We start from the raw sequence: 19,459 nt of genomic DNA, 5'->3' as shown, positions 1-19,459 counted from the left end.
AGGCAGCCGATCAATGATTCTCTCTCATCATTGATGTTTCTACTAGTATCCCTCTCTTCCTCTCTGAAATCAATAAAAAATATTTAAAAAAGAATATAATTTTGGGATCTGGAGCTGGTGAGCTAAATTCTCAGCTGCCCCACTATGTATAGAATGATAGCAATTATGAAGACTCTTCCACCTTGTTTTAGACTTTAGTGGTATGTTCAAGATGCATAACAGTTCTAGGATAGTATTTTTTAGGCTTTTTAAAGCTAAACAAAACTTATATGAAAAATCAAACGAAGGGTCTTGTTTTTCGGGGTCCCCCAAGACCACCCATACATTCGATGATTCACTAGAAGGAATCAGAATATAGTTGTACCCACAGCTAAAATTTATTACAGTGATGGAATAAGCATACACAGCTGGATCAGTAAAAGAAAAAAGTATAAGTGAAGTCTGGAGAAATCTGTTTGTAGGGTTTTTTTTCGTTTTTTTTTTTTTTTTTTATCCTCACCTGAGGATATTTTTTCCATTGATTTTTAGAGAGAGTGGAAGGAAGAGGGAGAGACAGAAACACCAGTGTGAGAGAGACACATCAATTGGTTGCCTCCTGCATGCCCCCGACCAGGGCTGGGAGCCTGCAACCGAGGTATGTGCCCTTGACCAGAATCGAACCTGGGACCCTTCAGTTTGCAGACCGATGCTCTATCCACTGAGCCAAACCGGCTAAGGCTGTTTGCAGGTTTTCTATGCTCTCTTCTGTGAGAAGTCACACAGAACTCACTCTCCCTCTGTCAATAAAAAGGCAGCAACATGTGTGATGTGTATGCCCAGAGAAGCCCATTTGAGACTCAGAGTTTAGGGTTTTTATTGGGGGCTGGTTACACAGGCTTTTTCTTTCTAGCAACCACTCAAATTCCAGACTCTGAAAAGGAAAGCAAATATTTACCATAAATCACATTGTTTATATAGACAGCGTAGGCCCAGTAAAATGACCTTATTAATTTGTAATGGAGAAAACAATTTCCCAAGTTCCCCTGCTAGCAGACCCTTCTAGAGACAGCAGCCTCAGGCCTGCTGTGTTAACTCTTTTGCACAAATCTAATAAACCATTTTTAGAATAAATAAACCCAATGGGAAATTATGGTCCATTAAAGAAATCTTTATAATTCTTTGCTGATATCTCTACCCTGGTGTTGAAACATAATTTGTCCCATGTATATAATGTAACCACAAATTTTCATGGTCTTGCTGGCATGTGATGTACTGGAATGAGACTATTTCATGTAATTGTTTTTTTAAAAAATATATCTTTATTGATTTCAGAGAGGTAGGGAGAGGGAGAGAGAGAGAGAAACATCAATGATAAGAGAGAATCATGGATTGGCTGCATCCTGCATGCCCCACACTGGGAATTGAGCTCACAACCCATGTGCCCTGACCAGGAATCGAATCGTGACTTCCTGGTTCATAGGTCGACGCTCAACTGCTGAGCCACGCCAGTTGGGCAATTTCATGTAATTGTAAGAAAAAAAATTTTAGGAGACATATTAAATGTACAGGTTGAGGCAAAAGTAGGTTTACAGTTATATGTGAAACAGTTTATGCTTGTATTATTATTTATTAATTACTAGAGGCCCGGTGCACGAAAATTTGTGTACTTGTTGGGGCGGGGGGGTGTCCCTCAGCCCGGCCTGTGCCCTCTCGCAGTTCAGGAGCCCTCACTCCTTAGAGCCCGCCTGCTCGCTGCTTCTTAGGGCTCTGCTCGCTACTCCTTAGCGCTGCCTCGAGAGAGCTCCTGCCACCGTTGCTGCACTTGCCCGGCTTCTGGCTGAGCGGCGCTCCCCCTGTGGGAGCACACTGACACCAGGGGGCAGCTCCTGCATTGAACGTCTGCCCCCTGGTGGTCAGTGCACGTCATAGTGACTGGTCGTTCCGCCGTTTGGTCGATTTGCATATTACCCTTTTATTATTATAGATTGTATTATTTTCCATATGAACAATGGTAAACTTACTTTTGCCCCACCATGTAATATACAAAGATGCTTATAATTGTGAGTTTTCTAGTATCTAGAAATGAGAACTTAATCTCTGTCTAGAATTCCATTTTAAGTAACTGAGAACAGAAGAGGGATCAGAGGCTAAAGTTCATAGGTTGTTTTTGAGCACATATGTTCTCAGGGGCTGTGCTGCAAGGCTCTTAGACACAATCACTACACACCAAGTTAGGAACAACTTCCAAATTTTATAATGCTGGCATTTATCATGCCCATTTGTCAGGTCTGAGTTAAACTCTCTTGCTTAGATGGTACTCATTCTATGTTGGAAAGTAAGAACTTAGATGGGGTTCAGTCTGCAGTTCACAGAAACACAGCTCTTTGGGGAAATGTTTTTAAAGTATAAAATTGAAATCTTAAGACATTTGAGTAGCATTTTATCCTATATCTTAGGATCTTGGATTCCATGTCTCCACCCAACCTATACTCTCTCCTGCGCAGAGAAATCTTTTTGTGGCGAATCAGGAGGTAGGCTGGTACAGAAACAACAGGAGGGAGGTTACTTAGTGATTCACTGTATTTGCTTAAAATAAACTCAAAAGGTGAAGCTACTTTATAGCCAGAGGGTCCTCAAAGGAAGTACATACCTGGAGCCAGTTCCATTTCCCAATCTCTTGCGTGCTTCTAGGATCTAAGTTAATTCTCTCCTTAGTGCTTACCCTTCCCTTTCTACTTTTAACTTTGAATCCTGGCAGCAGTCAGGGGGAGAAGGCACCCATTTCATTCACCATTGTGTCTGGTGCTTCTTTGGTGACTGTATGGGTTTCCTTTTAAGTGACATGCTGGCTTCCAGCCTGGGAAGACTTTGTTTTTTGTTGACTTCTAGATGTAACATTACAGAAAATTTGGAAAATAAAAAAAGGACTAATAAACCCACCAGCTTAACACATAGTGACTGTATTCATTTAAAAAAATATATTTTTTATTGATTTTTTTACAGAGAGGAAGGGAGAGGGAGAGAGAGTTAGAAACATCGATGAGAGAGAAACATCGATCAGCTGCCTCCTGTATACCCCCTACTGGGGATGTGCCCGCAACCAAGGTACATGCCCTTGACCGGAATCGAACCTGGGACCCTTGAGTCCACAGGCCGACGCTCTATCCACTGAGCCAAACCGGCTAGGGCTGTATTCATTTTTTAGTATTTCTAGTCTTTATTCTATATCCACATATTACTCTTTTAATGGTTGCAGTCATAATAGTGAGTGTATATATACTTTGTTCTTCAACTCTTTTATTTTGAAAACCTTCAAACTTATAGGAAAGATGAACAAATAGTAAATGAACAGTTGTATACCTTTCACTTAGATTTGTCAGTTGTTGCCATTTGACCACATTTGCTTTTAGACAAGTTGCTCTGTGTATAAACTTATTTCTGAACCACTTATATTAAGTTGCAAAACATCATAGCACTTTACCCCTAAATAATCACACATTTCCTAAAATTAAAGACATTTTCTCACATAACTGCATTATCATACCTAAGAAAATTAACATTAATTCAAAGGTATCATTTTTTTCTTTTTAATATATTTTTATTGATTTCAGAGAAGAAGGGAGGGGAGAGGGAATAGAAACATCAATGATGAGAGAGAATCACTGATCCACTGTCTCCTGCATGACCGCCACTGGGGATTGGGCCCACAACCCGGGTATGTGCCCTGGCCGGGAACCGAACCGAGACCTCCTGGTTCATGGGTTAAAGCTCAAGCACCAAGCCATGCCAGCCGGGCTCAATAGCATCATTTAATATCCAGTTCATAGTTAAATTTCTCCACATGTCCCCAAGCATTTTTTTTTTTTTTTTAGCTTTTGTAAAAATAAAAATGTAATCAATGATCTATTCAAGGTTCATTTGGTTATTGTGTGGAGAAAGAAACTTTCCTCTACCCTTCGAGGTTCCTTCAGCTGGTCTAATAAGTATATCGACATGAGGCTGGTTAATGAGAGAAAATAACAAAATTTAATTACACATATACTTACGGGAGCCCCACATACTTGAGAGAGTCAGAGACAACACGTACATGAGACGTTCAGATACAGAAAGGGAAAATGCGTGTACATGACATTCTGTACTAGGAATGAGGTAAGGCACCTGGGACTTCAGAGAAAAATGAAGTCATTACAAGATGATAAGAAGAGCATTTAGTAATTAGTAGTTCACCCTGCCCTACAAATAGGTTATAAAAAGTTATTTCTGATGATAACTTATTATGGGCAAGGGCCTTAATTTAAATTCTTTGAGAGATAAAAGTTTCTCATGAGCCTGCAGGGACTCTGTTACTTTCAGCTTAAAAGAATCCATATACCAGCCCTAGCTGGTTTGGCTCAGTGGATAGAGCATCAGCCTGCAGACTGAAGGGTCTCAGGTTCGATTAAGGTCCAGGGCACATGCCTGGTTGTGGGCTCGATCCCCAGTGTGGGGCGTGCAGGAGGCAGCTGATTAATGATTCTCTGATTAATGATTCTCTCTCATCATTGATATTTCAATCTCTTTCCCTCTCCCTTCCTCTCTGAAAACAATAAAAATATATTAAAAAAAAAAAGAATCCACATACCACAGAGGTATATTTTGGTGTGACCTGTTCTGAACCCCTACATTATGTTTTCTTAGTTTCTTTTAATCTGGATAAATCACCCTGTTTTGTTTTAGTTTTTCATAACATTGACTTTTTTTTTTCTTTGTTAATTTCACCCATCCACTCACCCACCATCAGCTTGTTCTCTGTATCTATGGGTCTGTTTCTGTTTTGTTTATTCATTTGTCTTGTTTTTTTAAAGTCCACATATAAGTGAAATTATAGGGTATTTGTCTTTCTCTGTCTGACTTATTTTACTTGGCGTAAGGTCTATCCATGTTTTCACAAATGTCAAGATCTCATTCTTTTTATTGTTGAGTATATATTCCATGACTTGTTGTTGTTGTTGTTGTTAATCCTCACCCGAGGGGAGGGAGGGGGAGAAAGAGAGAAACGTTAATGTGAGAGAGACACATTGATTGGTTGCCTCCCGAATGCGCCATAACCAGGGCTGGGAATGGAACCTGCAGCCCTTCAGTGTGCAGGCTGACACTCTAACCACTGAGCACACTGGTCAGAGCAACATTGACTTTTATAAAGAGTCCAGGCCAGCCTAGCTGGTGTGGCTCAGTGGTTGAATGTTGACCTATGAATCAGGAAGTCACAGTTCGATTCCTGGTCAGGGCACATGCCCGGGTTATGGGCTTTATCCCCAGTGGGGGTGTGTGCAGGAGGCAGCCAATCAATGATTCTCTCTTATCATTGATGTTTCTATCTCTCTTCTCTCTCTCTCTTCCTCTCTGAAATCAATAAAAAATATATTACAAAAACGCCCCCACAAAAAAAAAACAACCAGAAACAACCCCCAATATAATAACTGAACCAAATAAACATGATCAGTGTATACCAAAACCATTGGACGAAAGGTTGTGAGAAACAGGATACTCATATGTTCTCAAAGCATCACCACAGATTCTTTATTAATTACAAAAACTTGTCCTTTGAACTTAACACCTCGAGTGCATTTTTCCACGTTGCAGGATGCTCATAATGTTTAACCCTTTGCACTCGTTTGCTTTTTTCTCGATTCCTTTATTCTACTCGGGATTTAATTTTTTAAATACCCCAGATTTTACAAAGCGCGGCAGTAGAATAAAAAACTGGAGTTTCTTTACATACAAACTTATTTATTTGGATTTTTTTATATTTCAAATTATTGAAACATTCAAAGAGTAATTTTAATCTCTATAATTTTTCATGGTGTGATATTTTTTGAAACATTCACCCACATGAAGACCTGGTTTACATTCACATGTTTCGCAAATATAAATCGTTTCTCTCCTTCCTCCTTTGATTTTTCTGTTAGAACAAACAACACAATCTTTGTGTTTTTTGTTAGGGTGAGGTGTGATTATATGGAGCTTTCCATCTAAACGTTGCTCTAATTTAGTGGATAATAATCTACCCCTGGAAGTTAGTGTACCATCTCTGAATTCTCCAATAAGATCATGTACTAGTTTCCTAGTAAATTTCACATGCGTTATTGGTTTTTCATTTTTTCTTTTTTGGCATCAGTTGAGACGGCATTTACATTTTACTTGTCCTTTCATGCTAATGAAAACAAGAAAAGATACTGGAAAAATAGACAAAAATCCCCCTTCCCCCCCCGCGGTGAAACTACGCGTCGAGTGTGGCTCGACATACGAGCTGCTACTGATGCTAACCGTGTCGAGTCACACTCGACATCCGAGTGCAAAAGGTTAATGGCTGTGTACTTCAGCATTCCCTCAATTCACATGTAGTAATGTTTACTTTATCCCAGCCACAGTGCTGGCTACAAGAGAATCAAGTGCTAGTTGAATAAGAACATAGTCCCAGTCCTGAAGGGACTCATCAGGTAGTATAGTGATTTTCTGCATTTGGGTGCTGACAAATTATCTCTGAGAATATGATGAAAGCTGCAGTCCCACTTCCTGGAAAACTGCCGAGACATACTAATATGAATGTCATTGTCTGGTGTTCATATCCCAAAAGCTCCCCCTCCCACCATCCAATGACCTTCTTTTAGGAGTCCTCAGCAGCAGACCCCCAGCTAAGAAAGAACATTGATGTGCAAGTGCACAGCCCCAGCAGTGTGGAAAGTGCCACATTATAGCTTGTTCTCTCTTTGATGGCTGCTCCCAGGCTCCTAGGATTGTGACTGACATCAGGATAGACATCTTCCTGCCAGTGGTACCACCATTAGCATCATCCACATACCTGGCTGGACTCCCACAAATAAGCTCAGATTCCTCCTTACTTCTCCCCCATTGCTCATAGTCAGCAGGTCCTGGAGAATCTGGGTGTTGGAATTCACCAGAACTCCTCGTATCTGCCATGTTGCAAGGGGTATGGCCGGGGCCTCAGTGCTCAGGCTATGGAGGTGTGACTGTGACCTCATTCTGAGCCCTAGCTGGTTTGGCTCAGTGGATAGAGCGTCGGCTTGTGGACCAAAGGGTTTGATTACAGTCAAGGGCATGTATCTTGGTTGCAGCCTCCTCCCCCACCTAGGCCCTGATCAGGGTGCATGCAGGAGGCAACCAATTAATGTGTTTCTCTCTTTCCCTTTCTCTAAAAATCAATGAAAAAATATCCTCGTGGGAGGATCTATATATACAAAAGCCTAAGCGACCGGCCAATTGGCCAACTGACAGGTAGCTATGATGTGCAGTGACCACCAGGGGGCAGATGCTCAACGCACAGGCATGGAAACATGAAACAGATTGATAAATCTCACAGGGAAGAGGGAAAGGCGAGGGGGGAGGGCGGGAAGAGATTAACCAAAGATCTTGTATGCATACTAGAGGCCCAGTGCACGGATTCGTGCACCGGTGGGGTCCTTTGGCCTGGCCTGCAGGGATCGGGCTGAAACCAGCTCTCCGACATCTCCTGAGGGGTCCTGGATTGCGAGAGGGTGCAGGCCAGGCTGAGGGACCCCACCGGTGCACGAATCCATGCATTTGGCCTCTAGTCTAAAAATAAAAATAAATAAATAAAAAAGGAGATGGTAATAGTACACACTTCATATGGGACTAATGAAGATTGTTTTGTACTAAATGTAAAGCACTCAGCACAGTGCCTGGTCTATGGTGGGAAATTAAATGGGAAATATGATGATGATGATGATGCTCTTATTATTAACATGACCTTAGTTCTGGTCTCCTTCATCTCTTGCCTACTGCAAAGTCTACCTGGTGTCTGTGCCTCCAGTTTTCCTCCTCTCGATCCGTCTTCTGCCAGCAGAATGGTCTTCCTACGTTATCTTGGAGCTTAGAACTCTCAGTGGCTTCCTTGACTACAGGATAAAATGCACACAAATCCATACAGAACAGTCCGCAGTCCCCTGATCTCCCCTCAGGATCTTCATCCTTTAGGGTTGCTGTGAGGAACAGTTGAGATGGTGCTTTGTAAACTTTAAATGGATATGAAAATACTACTTTTCCCCCTTTGTTACACTTCAAGCAAAAGTGACCTGGGAAATGTTTCTTTCTTGCTTTCTTTTTTAACAGTCCTTTTAAACATCTTTTAAAATAGCTCCCCCTCTGTGATTGTTTGGCTCTAACTCCATACCTTGAGACTCTTTCTGGTTGAAGTCCTGCTAATCAACCACATTTGAGAATACCTTCCCTCGGGGATTAAGTGTTGGTTAAAAGGTGCTCTTTACTGATCATGGGTCACTGCAGGCTGATGATGTGGGGGCAGCCAGGAAGGGAGTTAATGGTGACAAACACTACTACGTTCTTTGTGCCCTGCAGGGCTTGCATTCTGCATTTATTATTCAATGTAAAACTCATTCAAAGCACACTAAGTTTTTATTTCGTTACTCTTATATTTTATGGCTTCCAGGGGCTCTTTGAGAAGGAAGTAAGTATAGTGGTAACAATGCTTTGGGGAAAACTGTGTGCATGGGAACCTGTTTTAAAATAGGCTTTTTCCACATGAAATGGATTTTGATATGAAGTATTGTAGGGACTCGTGCATGCTGGGAATCTTAAGTATGCCATTAAAATGTTTTAATTCCAACCACCTCTTCCTGTCGATGAAGAAGAAATGGTCTAATGGCTGCCCCCAGGATAGCATAAAAGGTGGACTATATGAGGCATTACTGTATCCTTGCCCTAGCACCTTGGAATACATGTATTCTTATATTGGGAATTTATTAGGCACCAGGAATCTTTCACAAACAAACTTGACCGTGACAAGCCTTTTGTTTGTCAAAGAACCATGTGTAGACCGATGCTGTCAAGTCTTGTAAATCAAGCCAGGGTTGTCAGGATAGCGGTTCCCAGGCCTTGCGGCTGGTGATTTTGATTTTGCCTTGTAAGAAATAGTACAGTGAAACAGTTTTTTTAAAAAGAATGCTTCCATTATTTGGGAGGCACCTGCATGCATCAGAGAGATTTGCTGTGATTTTCCTTAACTGTGGATAGCCAGACCTTTACAAAAACCTTTTTAGGGAGTGAGAGGAGGACCATTGCATGGGGATTATAGTTTGTTTTTTAAAAAATCATTATTCATTTGTTTTTAAATCAGCATTATCCAATAAAATTGTCTGCAATGACAGAAGTATTCTATAATCTGCACCATCCAGTATGACAGTCACGAGGCACACGTGGCTACTGAGCACTTAAATATGGCTTAATGTGTTTGAGTGAGAAGGAGAACTTTAAATTTTATTTGATTTAAATTTAGATAGCTACCGTGGCTTGTAGGTTTAAAACTTTCCCCTCCTCAAATGTCATAAGACATACATGAATGGGTCTATATTCTGTGGCATTTCATAAAATTTAACATGCAAGACCCAAATATAACTCTGCCCACTATGAAGTGTGTGTGTGTGTGTGTGTGTACAGAGATTATTTTAAAAGACAAGTTAGGCTTAAGAAAGAGCTGAGATGTTTTGAATTAAGTGAAAATATACCCAGGTAAGTATATCTTAGGACTTCTTTAATTCTGTTCTTTGTGAAACAGAAATGAACCCTTAAGTCACACGTGTCTCAGAGTAGCACCCACATTTGATTGAATGTGCAGGAGCCCCTGATGTTCTGCTTGTGGGTGATGATCCACATTTGACTTCTAGCAGTTGTTTTTTTTTTTTTGCTGACACGTGAATGCCATAAAATCAGCAAGTTTATCAGCATGCCTCTTTGGATAATTCTGTTCTTGAGTGTAGTGGTTTACTTGATTGTTTTACCCTTGGCCCCTGACACATATGAAAGAAAGTTAATGAACCCTGTCATTTACCTTGGAGATGAGTAAACCCAAACCGAGCCACACTTTGCTAGACTCAGCCTGTGCTATTTTGGGGTGTGGGCAGTGTGGGGCAGACAGCCATTAGACAGGAAATCAGAGCCATTAAGTTAGACACACACCCACCCAAGTTCACTTGCTAACGTGGGTAGGGAATTACTGTTGGTACAGGAAACAATGCTAAACATCATGCACTTGGCAGTTTTCTTTATTTTTTTAAAATATATTTTACTGATTTTTTATAGAGAGGAAGAGAGAGGGATAGAGAGTTAGAAACGTCGATGAGAGAGAAACATCCATCAGCTGCCTCCAGCACAACCCCTACTGGGGATGTGCCCACAACCAAGGTACATGCCCCCGACCGGAATCAAACCTGGGACCTTTCAGTCCGCAGGCCGACGCTCTATCCACTGAGCCAAACCGGTTTCGGCGCACTTGGCAGTTTTCATGACGTCTTTATATTTCCATGACTTTTTGAGAGATACCATATTACAAACATGTAGCCCCCATGAATAGTGACAGCTTATATTTTTTGTATAGTTTTCAAGAGCATACTTACACATTCCCTTTTGGCCCTTATAACATTTGATGAGGTTTTAGGTATTAATTCAACTATTTCTAGACTCTCAGGAGTCAGGTGACCAGTGCATACATGCATGGCCAATAAACAGTACAACCAGGAGTGACAGGGAAGATGTGGGCCCATCCTACTCTTCCCCAGCCTGAGATTAGAGAAGGAAGCAGGTATGAAATCTGATAACGGAGGAAATTGGTTTGGGCCTTCTCACTTGTGTTAGGCAACATGCCCTGAGAGGCCATGCTGGCCCACTGCAACACAGCTTACTAGTAAACTTGAGTTTGTGGGCTGGGTTAGCATGATGGGGATTCTGGCCCCACCTCAAATGAGCTCTGTGCTCAGTGAATCACTTGAACACCCTTGACCTTCATTTCTTCTCAGATAGGGAATTGAGTACAACTTCCAAATCCCCTTTCTTTGCTAATTCTGTGACAGGTAATGTTGCATAGAATCAGGAAAGATTTGTGTAGTAGCGGGAGTACATGGGAAAGGACATGTCAACTTTTGAGGCCAGTTTTTTAAAAAACATTCTTCAGTTATTCCTGTGTTTTCTTTATTGAAAACTCTTTTACAATAGCGCGTGGATTTTCCTGAACTAAAATCTAATAAGAGGTAGCTTCTACTTCAGTGGTCGGCAAACCGCGGCTCGCGAGCCACATGCGGCTCTTTGGCCCCTTGAGTGTGGCTCTTCCACAAAATACCACGGCCTGGGCGAGTCTATTTTGAAGAAGTGGCGTTAGAAGAAGTTTAAGTTTAAAAAATGTGGCTCTCAAAAGAAATTTCAATCGTTGTACTGTTGATATTTGGCTCTGTTGACTAATGAGTTTGCCGACCACTGTTCTACTTGAATGCTTTTAAGGATATGTTGATTTATATGTTTATCTAACATACCTTGTCTTTTCTGCCAATTCTTTTTTTTTATAAATCTTTATTGTTGAAAGTATTACATATGTCCCCTTCCCCCACATTGACCCCCTGCAGCCAGCCCCCCCTCACCCCCCCCCCGCCCCCAGGCCTTTACCACCTATTGTCTATGTCCATGGGTTATACATATATGCATATAAGGTCTTTGGTTGATTACCTCCCCCCCCGCCCCCCCCGCTCCATCTCCCCCCTCTTCCCTCAGAGATTCTGCACTCTCTTCCATGCTTCCATGTCTCTGGATCCACTCTATTCATCAGTTTATTTTGTTAATTAGATTCCACATATGAGTGAGATCATGTGATACTTGTCTTTCTCTGACTGACGTATTTCACTTATTTTCTGCCAATTCTTAATCTTCTTCTAAGAATGTATAAGTATCCTCTCCATCCTCTAGGCCACCCCCCATGCCTACCCTTCGTGATTTTGTCCAAAAATCAGGGAGGAGAGTGAGGTTGGGTTTTATGATTTTGTTTATGTATTTATTGATAGGTGCTCAATATATTTAGAGGAAATCTTTGTTTCCTAACCTATGAGCAGAGGGTTTCTCTAATTGTTCCTTTTCTTCCCTTAACAAAAAGAAAAAGGAGTAGATTTTCACCTATTATGGAATTCATGAAACATTTAATTCCTGGCAATGCCATCTCCATAGATCAGTAGAACTCTTGTGGAATTGATCAACCTGCTGACTTATTTGGAATCGAGCAAGAGGAACCCTAAACTGAGCACAGCTCAGAGCAAAAGGACACTTGCAGGGCTATCTCATGGAGAAGGTGCATTTCTCAGGAACCCAAACATGGCAATATCTATGTGAATAATTGGTCCTGTTTTTAATATTCCATGTGACTTGAGGTAGTTGGAGCATCCCATGAAGTTTCTATTTTGTGAAAATTATTTCTAAAATCCTTGAACCTATGAGAATGTGTGTTGGGTTGGGAAACTTTCATGCTGCTGACCCATAAATCATAGTGAAAATGGGGTCTGAAGCAGATAGGATTTCAAGGTGAGTTTACCAAGTACATGACTGTTTTTTATGTGCACTACTGGGTTTTTCCTGGGTATTTAAAAATATATATATTTTTATTGATTTCAAAGAGGAAGGGAGAGGGAGAGAGAGAGAGAAACATCAACAATGAGGGAGAATCATCGATTGGCTGCCTCCTGCACGCCCCACACTGGGGACTGATCCCACAACCCGGGCTTGTGCCCTGACTGGGAATCGAACCCTAACCTCCTGGTTCATAGGTCGATGCTCAACCACTAAGCCTTGCTGGCTGGACGTGGGTCTTGAGCTAACATGCATGTCTTAGTTCTATTGACCACCAAGTTCAATATCCCCATGGAGTTTGCTGACTGTGGATGACCAGCTCCTCCACATTGAAGCTCTCTAGGGAGCTCTTGTGGTCCGCAAACTCGGAGACAAAACCCAGCCTGCCACTGAGTAAAATGGAGAGTGTTTGGCTAATGTAATCAAGGGATGTACAGCTGCTCTCACTGGTCTGTAGTCCTTCCGTATTGATAAAGGAAACAGTTGTCATCAGAAGGGTGAAAAATGAAAATAAATCTGTGAGCGTTCAAGTACTATTTGATGCTATGCTATTTATTGCACTTGAGAACAAATTGAGATCAGCAGGAATAGGACTGAATGATGCTTAATCTCAAATGGACTGCGATTCAGGCAATAGTAGATTCATAGGAAATAAATGGGTCTATCAGCTGAGGCTTTCATTTTAACTTAATTTGTTTACATAATACCTCTAGTAGAAAGCAGACAGTAGGTAAGAGGGTCAGCAGCAATGTGCTTTTAAGGCTTTTGTTGAAGTTTAGAAATGATTAGTGGTCTTTATAAGATTATAAAGTTAATCTAAATTGAAATGCTTTTATAAATTTTCTGAATAAGTTACTTCCAATTTAAGATGAAAGCAAGTGATCAGTTCCTCTGACAAAAGGAGACTGTGGTATGTGAGTAGGAAGTGCTAATAGAGTATTTCTTAGTATTGTCTCTGAGTGGGAGTTAATTATGGAAAGTGTTTTGGATCATTGTCTGTTTTTTTTAATACCTTGCTAAATTAATTCCTCTTTTGATCTAGTGATAGATACAGCGATGCCAGTGATGACAGCTTTTCAGAGCCAAGGATAGCTGAGTTGGAAATAAGCTGCAACTAATACATGACTCGGAATGACAGGCGCTACCTGAGAGGGTAAGAAGGAATCTCTAAGTTCTTGTTTGTTTTGCAGACGAGCTGCTGTCTTGGTGTAGAAGGGAGCAAGCACTACAGGACTTGTCTGTAGGATCCTATTTGCCTGGCAGAGGTAGACAGACAGACCTCACAGCCCACTGCACCTTTGGGAAACTGGAATGCACCCGAGAAAGCTAGCAGTTAGCATGGGGAGAATGGAATGCATTTGAGGCCAGGAATCCTAGATCATAAAAGCCCAGTGATAGAAATGGTGGAACGACCAGAATGACCAGAGACCAGAATGACCACGGCCCCTCACTCCAGCTGGCCACCCCACAGTGAGCAGTTAGGGGCGATCAGGCAGGCAGGTGAGTAGTTAGGGGCCATCAGGGAGGCAGGCAGAGTGGTTAGGGGCAATCAGGAAGGCAGAGGTGGTTAGGGGAGATCAGGCAGGCAGACAGAGTGGTTAGGGGTGATTCGGCAGGCAGGCAGAGTGCTTAGGGGCGATTAGGCAGGCAGAGGCAGTTAAGGGCAATCAGGCAGGCGGAGTGCTTAGGGGCGATCAGGCAGGCAGGTGAGCAGTTAGGGGCTAGCGGTCCTGGATTGCAAGAGGGATGTCTGACTGCCAGTTTAGGCCCAATCCACAGGGATTTCTGCGGGATTGGGCCTAAACTGGCAGTTGGACATCCCCTGAAGGGTCCCAGATTTCAAGAGGGTGCAGGCTGGGCTGAGGGATCCTCCCCCCCCCCCCCCCCAATGCATGAATTTCAGGCACTGGGCCTCTAGTAAATAAATAAATAGATAGATAGAAAATTTTATTTATTTATTTATTTATTTATTTATTTATTTGATGCATGTGTGTATAAATAAACAATACACCTGGAGGCCGAAGTGGGTAGAGTGCTAATAGTTTAGGTCAGGGATCAGCAACCTTCTTCTGTAAAGGGCCAGACAGTATGGGCATGGCTGCGTCCCAGGAAACCTGTTTGTAAAAACAGTTTGCCGGCCCCTGGTCTAGGTCGCTTGTGGAAAGCAGGTTTCCTTGGGTGCGTGTAAAATAGCATAGTATTTTATTTCTTTGCAGGGCGATGGCAGAGACGGGCTTGGCTTCTGAGGGCCGCCTATTTTCCGCGCTGCTGTGTTAGGCTTTCTGAGAGTGACAGCAGCCCGGCCAGCTTGATCATATTCCAGCTCAGAGGCCTGGGATGACCTGCTCTCTTTAGCAGGGCCAGCAGCTCGGGGATATTTGTAAAGAGTTCATTGCTTCAGTGTCAGCTCTCTTTGTATTTCACTTAGGGACTGAATATTCATGTTCTCCATGGAAAGCACATTCGTATTTATTTAGGTTTGCCTCAGACATGGAGACTTTTAGGAGCAAACCAAAATGATGCAGAGATCAGCTGGGAGTATTTTAAAGACATATTATTCAGGTTCTGATGTTGCTAATACACATATTCCTTTTTTTTTTTTTTAAGGCTCTGAAGTAATTGAAGCCAAGATAAAGCAACTATCTGAAGAAATCACCTCATTCTTAAAGAATCACGAAACATGGGATGAAAGCCTCAAAGGGAATCAAATAATATGTACTTTCATGAACCAGAACCAAAGGGGGCACTTTCCTTTTTCCCTCCAGAGGCGGCCTTTGGGTCTCAGATTTCTCTAGCCGATTAAACATTTCCCAACAACCTGACTGGGGAGAAAGCGTGTTCTTATTTTGTCCGGTGTACCGTGGTGACAGGTGCTGAGCAACGATACAGGAACTGAGCCTTCACTGGGCTATATGGGAAGGGTGGCAGGGCACATGCAATAACTAATTTTGAGTAAAAAATGAGCCATTTTACTTGGAACTCAACCAGAGATCTGGGTGCGGCCCAAGCTTATTTCACTTTCTTGCCCAGTTTATTTCTAGTTAAAAGGAAATTTAAATAGGTCCAAGAATGGGGGTGGCAAGTAAGGCCTGTGCTCAGGCACAGAATTTAAGGGGTCTTAAAAAAATCTCAGGAATCAAGATCAGTTAATATACAGGGTGTCCCCCAAAAATGTATACGCACTTTAACAGCTGATAGCTGTAGATTCTATTACATTTTGAAAATGAAATGTTTGTGTGTGTGTTTTTGGTTAATCCTCACCTGAGGTTATTTTAGAGAGAGTGGAAGGGAAGGGAGAGACACAGAGAGAGAACCATCAATGTGAGAGAGACACATTGATTGGTTGCCTCCCACACTCGCTGAGTAGGGCCGGGGATTGAGCCTGCAACCGAGGTACATGCCCTTGACTGGAATCGAACCCGGGACCCTTCAGTCCACTTCAGTCCACAGGACCGACGCTCCAACCACAGAAAAACCAGCGAGGGCGGAAATGAAATGTATTTTAATAAACACTTTATTCAAAGTGTGTATACATTTTGGGGGGACACCCTGTATATTTTTTAATTGAGATGAAATTCACATAACATAGAATTAACCATTTTAAAGTGAACATTTCAGTAGCATTAGGTACATTCATAATGTTATGCAGCCACCACCTTTATCTACTGAAACATTTCCAAAACTCCAAAATAAATCCCCATGCGCATTAGCAGTCACTCCCCATTCCTACCTCCTCCCAGCCCCTAGCAACTGCTAATCTTTCTATTTCTATGATTTTCCAATTCTGGATATTCCATATAGATGAAATAATACAATATATAGCTTTTTGTATCTAGCTTCTTTCATTTAGCATAATTTTTTTTAAATTTATCTTTTTTTGTTGAAGGTATTACAGATGTCCCCTTTGTTTGTTTGTTTTTTCCCATTGACCCCCTCCCCTCGCACCTGCCCCTCCCAGGCTTTCACCACCCTATTGTCTGAGTCCATGGGTTATGCATATATGCAAACATGTTCTTTGGTTGATCTCTTCCCCTCTCCCCCTTCCCTCTGAGATTTCACAGTCTGTTCCATGCTTCTGTGTCTGGATCTATTTTGTTCATCAGTTAATTTTGTTCATTAGATTTCACATATGAGTGAGATCATGTGATACTTGTCTTTCTCTTACTGGCTTATTTCGCTTAGCATAGTATTGTAGCATCATGTTTTTAAGGTTCATCCTGTGTATCAATGCTTCATTCCTTTTTTATAGCCGAATAAAATTTCATTGTATGTATCTACCACAATTTGTTTATGTCTTCATCTGTTGATGGGCATTTGAGTTGTTTCCACCTTTCAGCTGTGATGAGTAGTGCTCTTATGAACATTTATGTGCAAATATGTGAGTACCTGTTTTTAATTCTTGTGTGTATATACCTAGGAGTGGAATTGCTGGGATATATGGTAATTCTGTTTAACTTTTTGAGGAAGCAGCCGTAATATTTTAATGCAATTTTTTATATCAAAATTAATTTTAAAATTTCACGATGAACAAAATATTGAATTTAAAAATAAAGACAGAATCCAGCTCTGCACCTCCTTCACCTCCCCCAGTCCTGGCCCTGTTATACAACATTCTCAACCACTATGCTTCTTTAATATATTTTTATTGATTTCAGAGAGAAAGGGAGAGGAAGAGAGAGATAGAAACATCAATGATGAGAGAGAATCATTGATCGGCTGCCTCTTGCATGCCCCCCTTCCCCCCTGAAGATTGAGCCCAAAACGCCTGGCATGTGCCCTAACCTGACTGGGAATCAAACTTTGACCTCCCAGTTCATTGGTCGATGCTCAAGCACTGAGCCCGGGCCGGGCATCAACCTTTATGCTTCTTGATTTTCCCAGTTCAGTGTGCTTGAGTTGACTTCATTGTTGCCTACATGTGAGCTTTCGATACTAATTTAAATATTTAAACTGCGCAGTTAATTTTTTGTGGCTGTTTTGGGGCTTTCAACTTTTACCTTTTAATGCTGTCAAGTGTTACAGCAGTATTTTGTAATGCTACAGAAAATTCACCTACGAAACACATGCAGAAATGAAATGAATAATTCTGATAAATAAAAATATTAGAGCTTTAGGGCTCCACTTGTGAAAATTACAACTTCAAGATCACAAAAGGTTCCAAAATAAAAAGCCTGCAGATAGGTTAAAAGCTGAAATAGGCCTCATAGAGAGAGGGCTGTAAGCCTAGAGGGCAACTTTAGCATAACAAAGGGGTAGTGTGGTTTAAATGGAAGTTTTTAATTGTAATGATTATGATTTCTAAAGTCACTTATAACAGAGTGCTTCCACTGCTGGGCTAATGATGCATGTAAATAGGACCAGAAGGAAGGGCACTTAAGAAACAACAAACCAGCCTCCTTGTTGTTGTTGCTACAGAAGACTTTTCTCTTTTGGAGCTACCCTTGAACTTGGAATCCAGTGAAGCAGCAAAATGGTAGTAGCATGGCTGCTTAGGATGGTAGAGCAGCTGTGGGACATGAACACACAGAAAGTTATTTTGAATCCTTCATTCAAGCAAATGTATCTTGAGCCCCCAGCATGAACTAAGCAGTGTCGGGTGCTGGGGAAAGTGTAGGGGAGCAGAATTTGTCCCCAAAGTATGTCTCTTTGGCATAAGGATTATTTTAGCCTGATCATTTTTAAGAAACAGCACACTTAGAAAAATCTCTGAAAGCTGAGTACAAGTTACCCTTTTGTAAGAGACATTTACATTTACAAAGGAAATCTCCATTTGTAAGGCTATCTCCCTCTCCATACCAAGAAGAGGATGACTAAATCTGTAGAGACTCGTCAATGGAGGAGTCAACAACCTAAATCTACATAACAACCTTACCCTCATCTCCCGTAACTGCCCCGCCCCCCACTAACATCTCCTTTTGCTTTTAGCTGGAGATGGTATTTAAGGTGGAGGCTTGGGCCATTTGGGGGAGTTCCCCAGTTTTCCTGGGTCTTTCCCATGTACACAGGAGGTATGCATGTTACTAAACTTGCGTATTTTTTTTCTTATTAATGTCTTTATTATTATTGGAGGGTCTCAGCCAAGAACCTAGAGGAATAGAGGTAAGATTATTTTTCCTTCCCTACAGGAGTACCCTTCCTTCTTGCACCTGACTGTTGCTTGGGGTAAGGCAGACTTTAAACAAACATATAGGAAAAGAAGCCTTTAGTTATAATTGTGATATGTTCAGGGGGCTATGAGAGTACCAAAGAATAAGGTCAAAGAGACTTGGGAGAGAGTATAAAATAGGGTCCTATGACAAACTGGGGATCTAGGGAAGGCCTATTGAGAAAATCTGGTAAACATTTTACCCAAATTTGTGCCTGCTGTCACACAGTACAGACAGTGGGCCATGAGCTACAAGACCCAGTGGGGATGTGGTTTCCCAGACCAGCAGGGCAGTGTCTGTGTGGTGGTGAAACTTGACAACCAATGGGTCCGGCTACCTGTCACTACTTGAGCCAATTCAGCAGAGACGGGGTTGAGTCATATATGAGCGCATATTCCAATAATGTCAGCAGCATGGGAGAGCAGCAGGTCATCCACAAAAATCTGCTCTGCGCCACCCACCCTCATAAGGACAAACAAGGACAAAGATTACTTGGGGAATTAGGCAAAAGGAATAAGAATGGGTATACAAAATATGCAGGCATGAGGAAGTAAGCAAAAGGAATAGAAATGGGTATAATATTACAGGTAACACCAGCTTGGGGTTTGCAAAGGGCTTGGGGTCTGCAAAGGGCTGGGGCCTCTGGTTTCCACAACAAGGTTGTTAATCTTTTCATGATAATAGGCAGCTCCCAGATGAGGATGGACCATATTTCCAGCTGAGCTCCCAGGTCCCGCCTACAACTCCCAGCCAGGTTAGAATGTGCTTTCTTTTTAAAATATATTTTTATTGGCTTCAGAGAGGAAGGGAGAGGGAAAGGTAGAAACATAATGATGAGAGAGAATAATTGGTCCATTGCCTCCTGCACGCCCCCTACAGGGGATCGAGCCTGCAACCTAGGCATGTGCCCTTGACCG

The 19,459-nt window shown here is 41.8% G+C and overlaps 1 protein-coding gene across 1 annotated transcript in view; it reads left to right on the top strand.

The window, feature by feature from the left end:
* The window catches only part of CTPS2 (CTP synthase 2), a 133,244-nt gene extending 118,026 nt beyond the window's left edge, over positions 1–15,218 (top strand). Inside the window, exons 18-19 of the mRNA XM_054720544.1 lie at positions 13,439–13,549; positions 15,004–15,218. Of these exons, the coding sequence (XP_054576519.1) occupies positions 13,439–13,514 (76 nt within the window). The 3' untranslated portion in view covers positions 13,515–13,549; positions 15,004–15,218. The remainder of the gene's footprint in view (positions 1–13,438; positions 13,550–15,003) is intronic.
* The last annotated feature ends 4,241 nt before the right edge of the window (positions 15,219–19,459 follow it).

This window comes from Eptesicus fuscus, chromosome 1, assembly GCF_027574615.1.
Source record: "Eptesicus fuscus isolate TK198812 chromosome 1, DD_ASM_mEF_20220401, whole genome shotgun sequence".
Lineage (NCBI taxonomy): Eukaryota > Metazoa > Chordata > Mammalia > Chiroptera > Vespertilionidae > Eptesicus > Eptesicus fuscus.
This window is presented reverse-complemented; position numbering and strand designations above follow the sequence as displayed.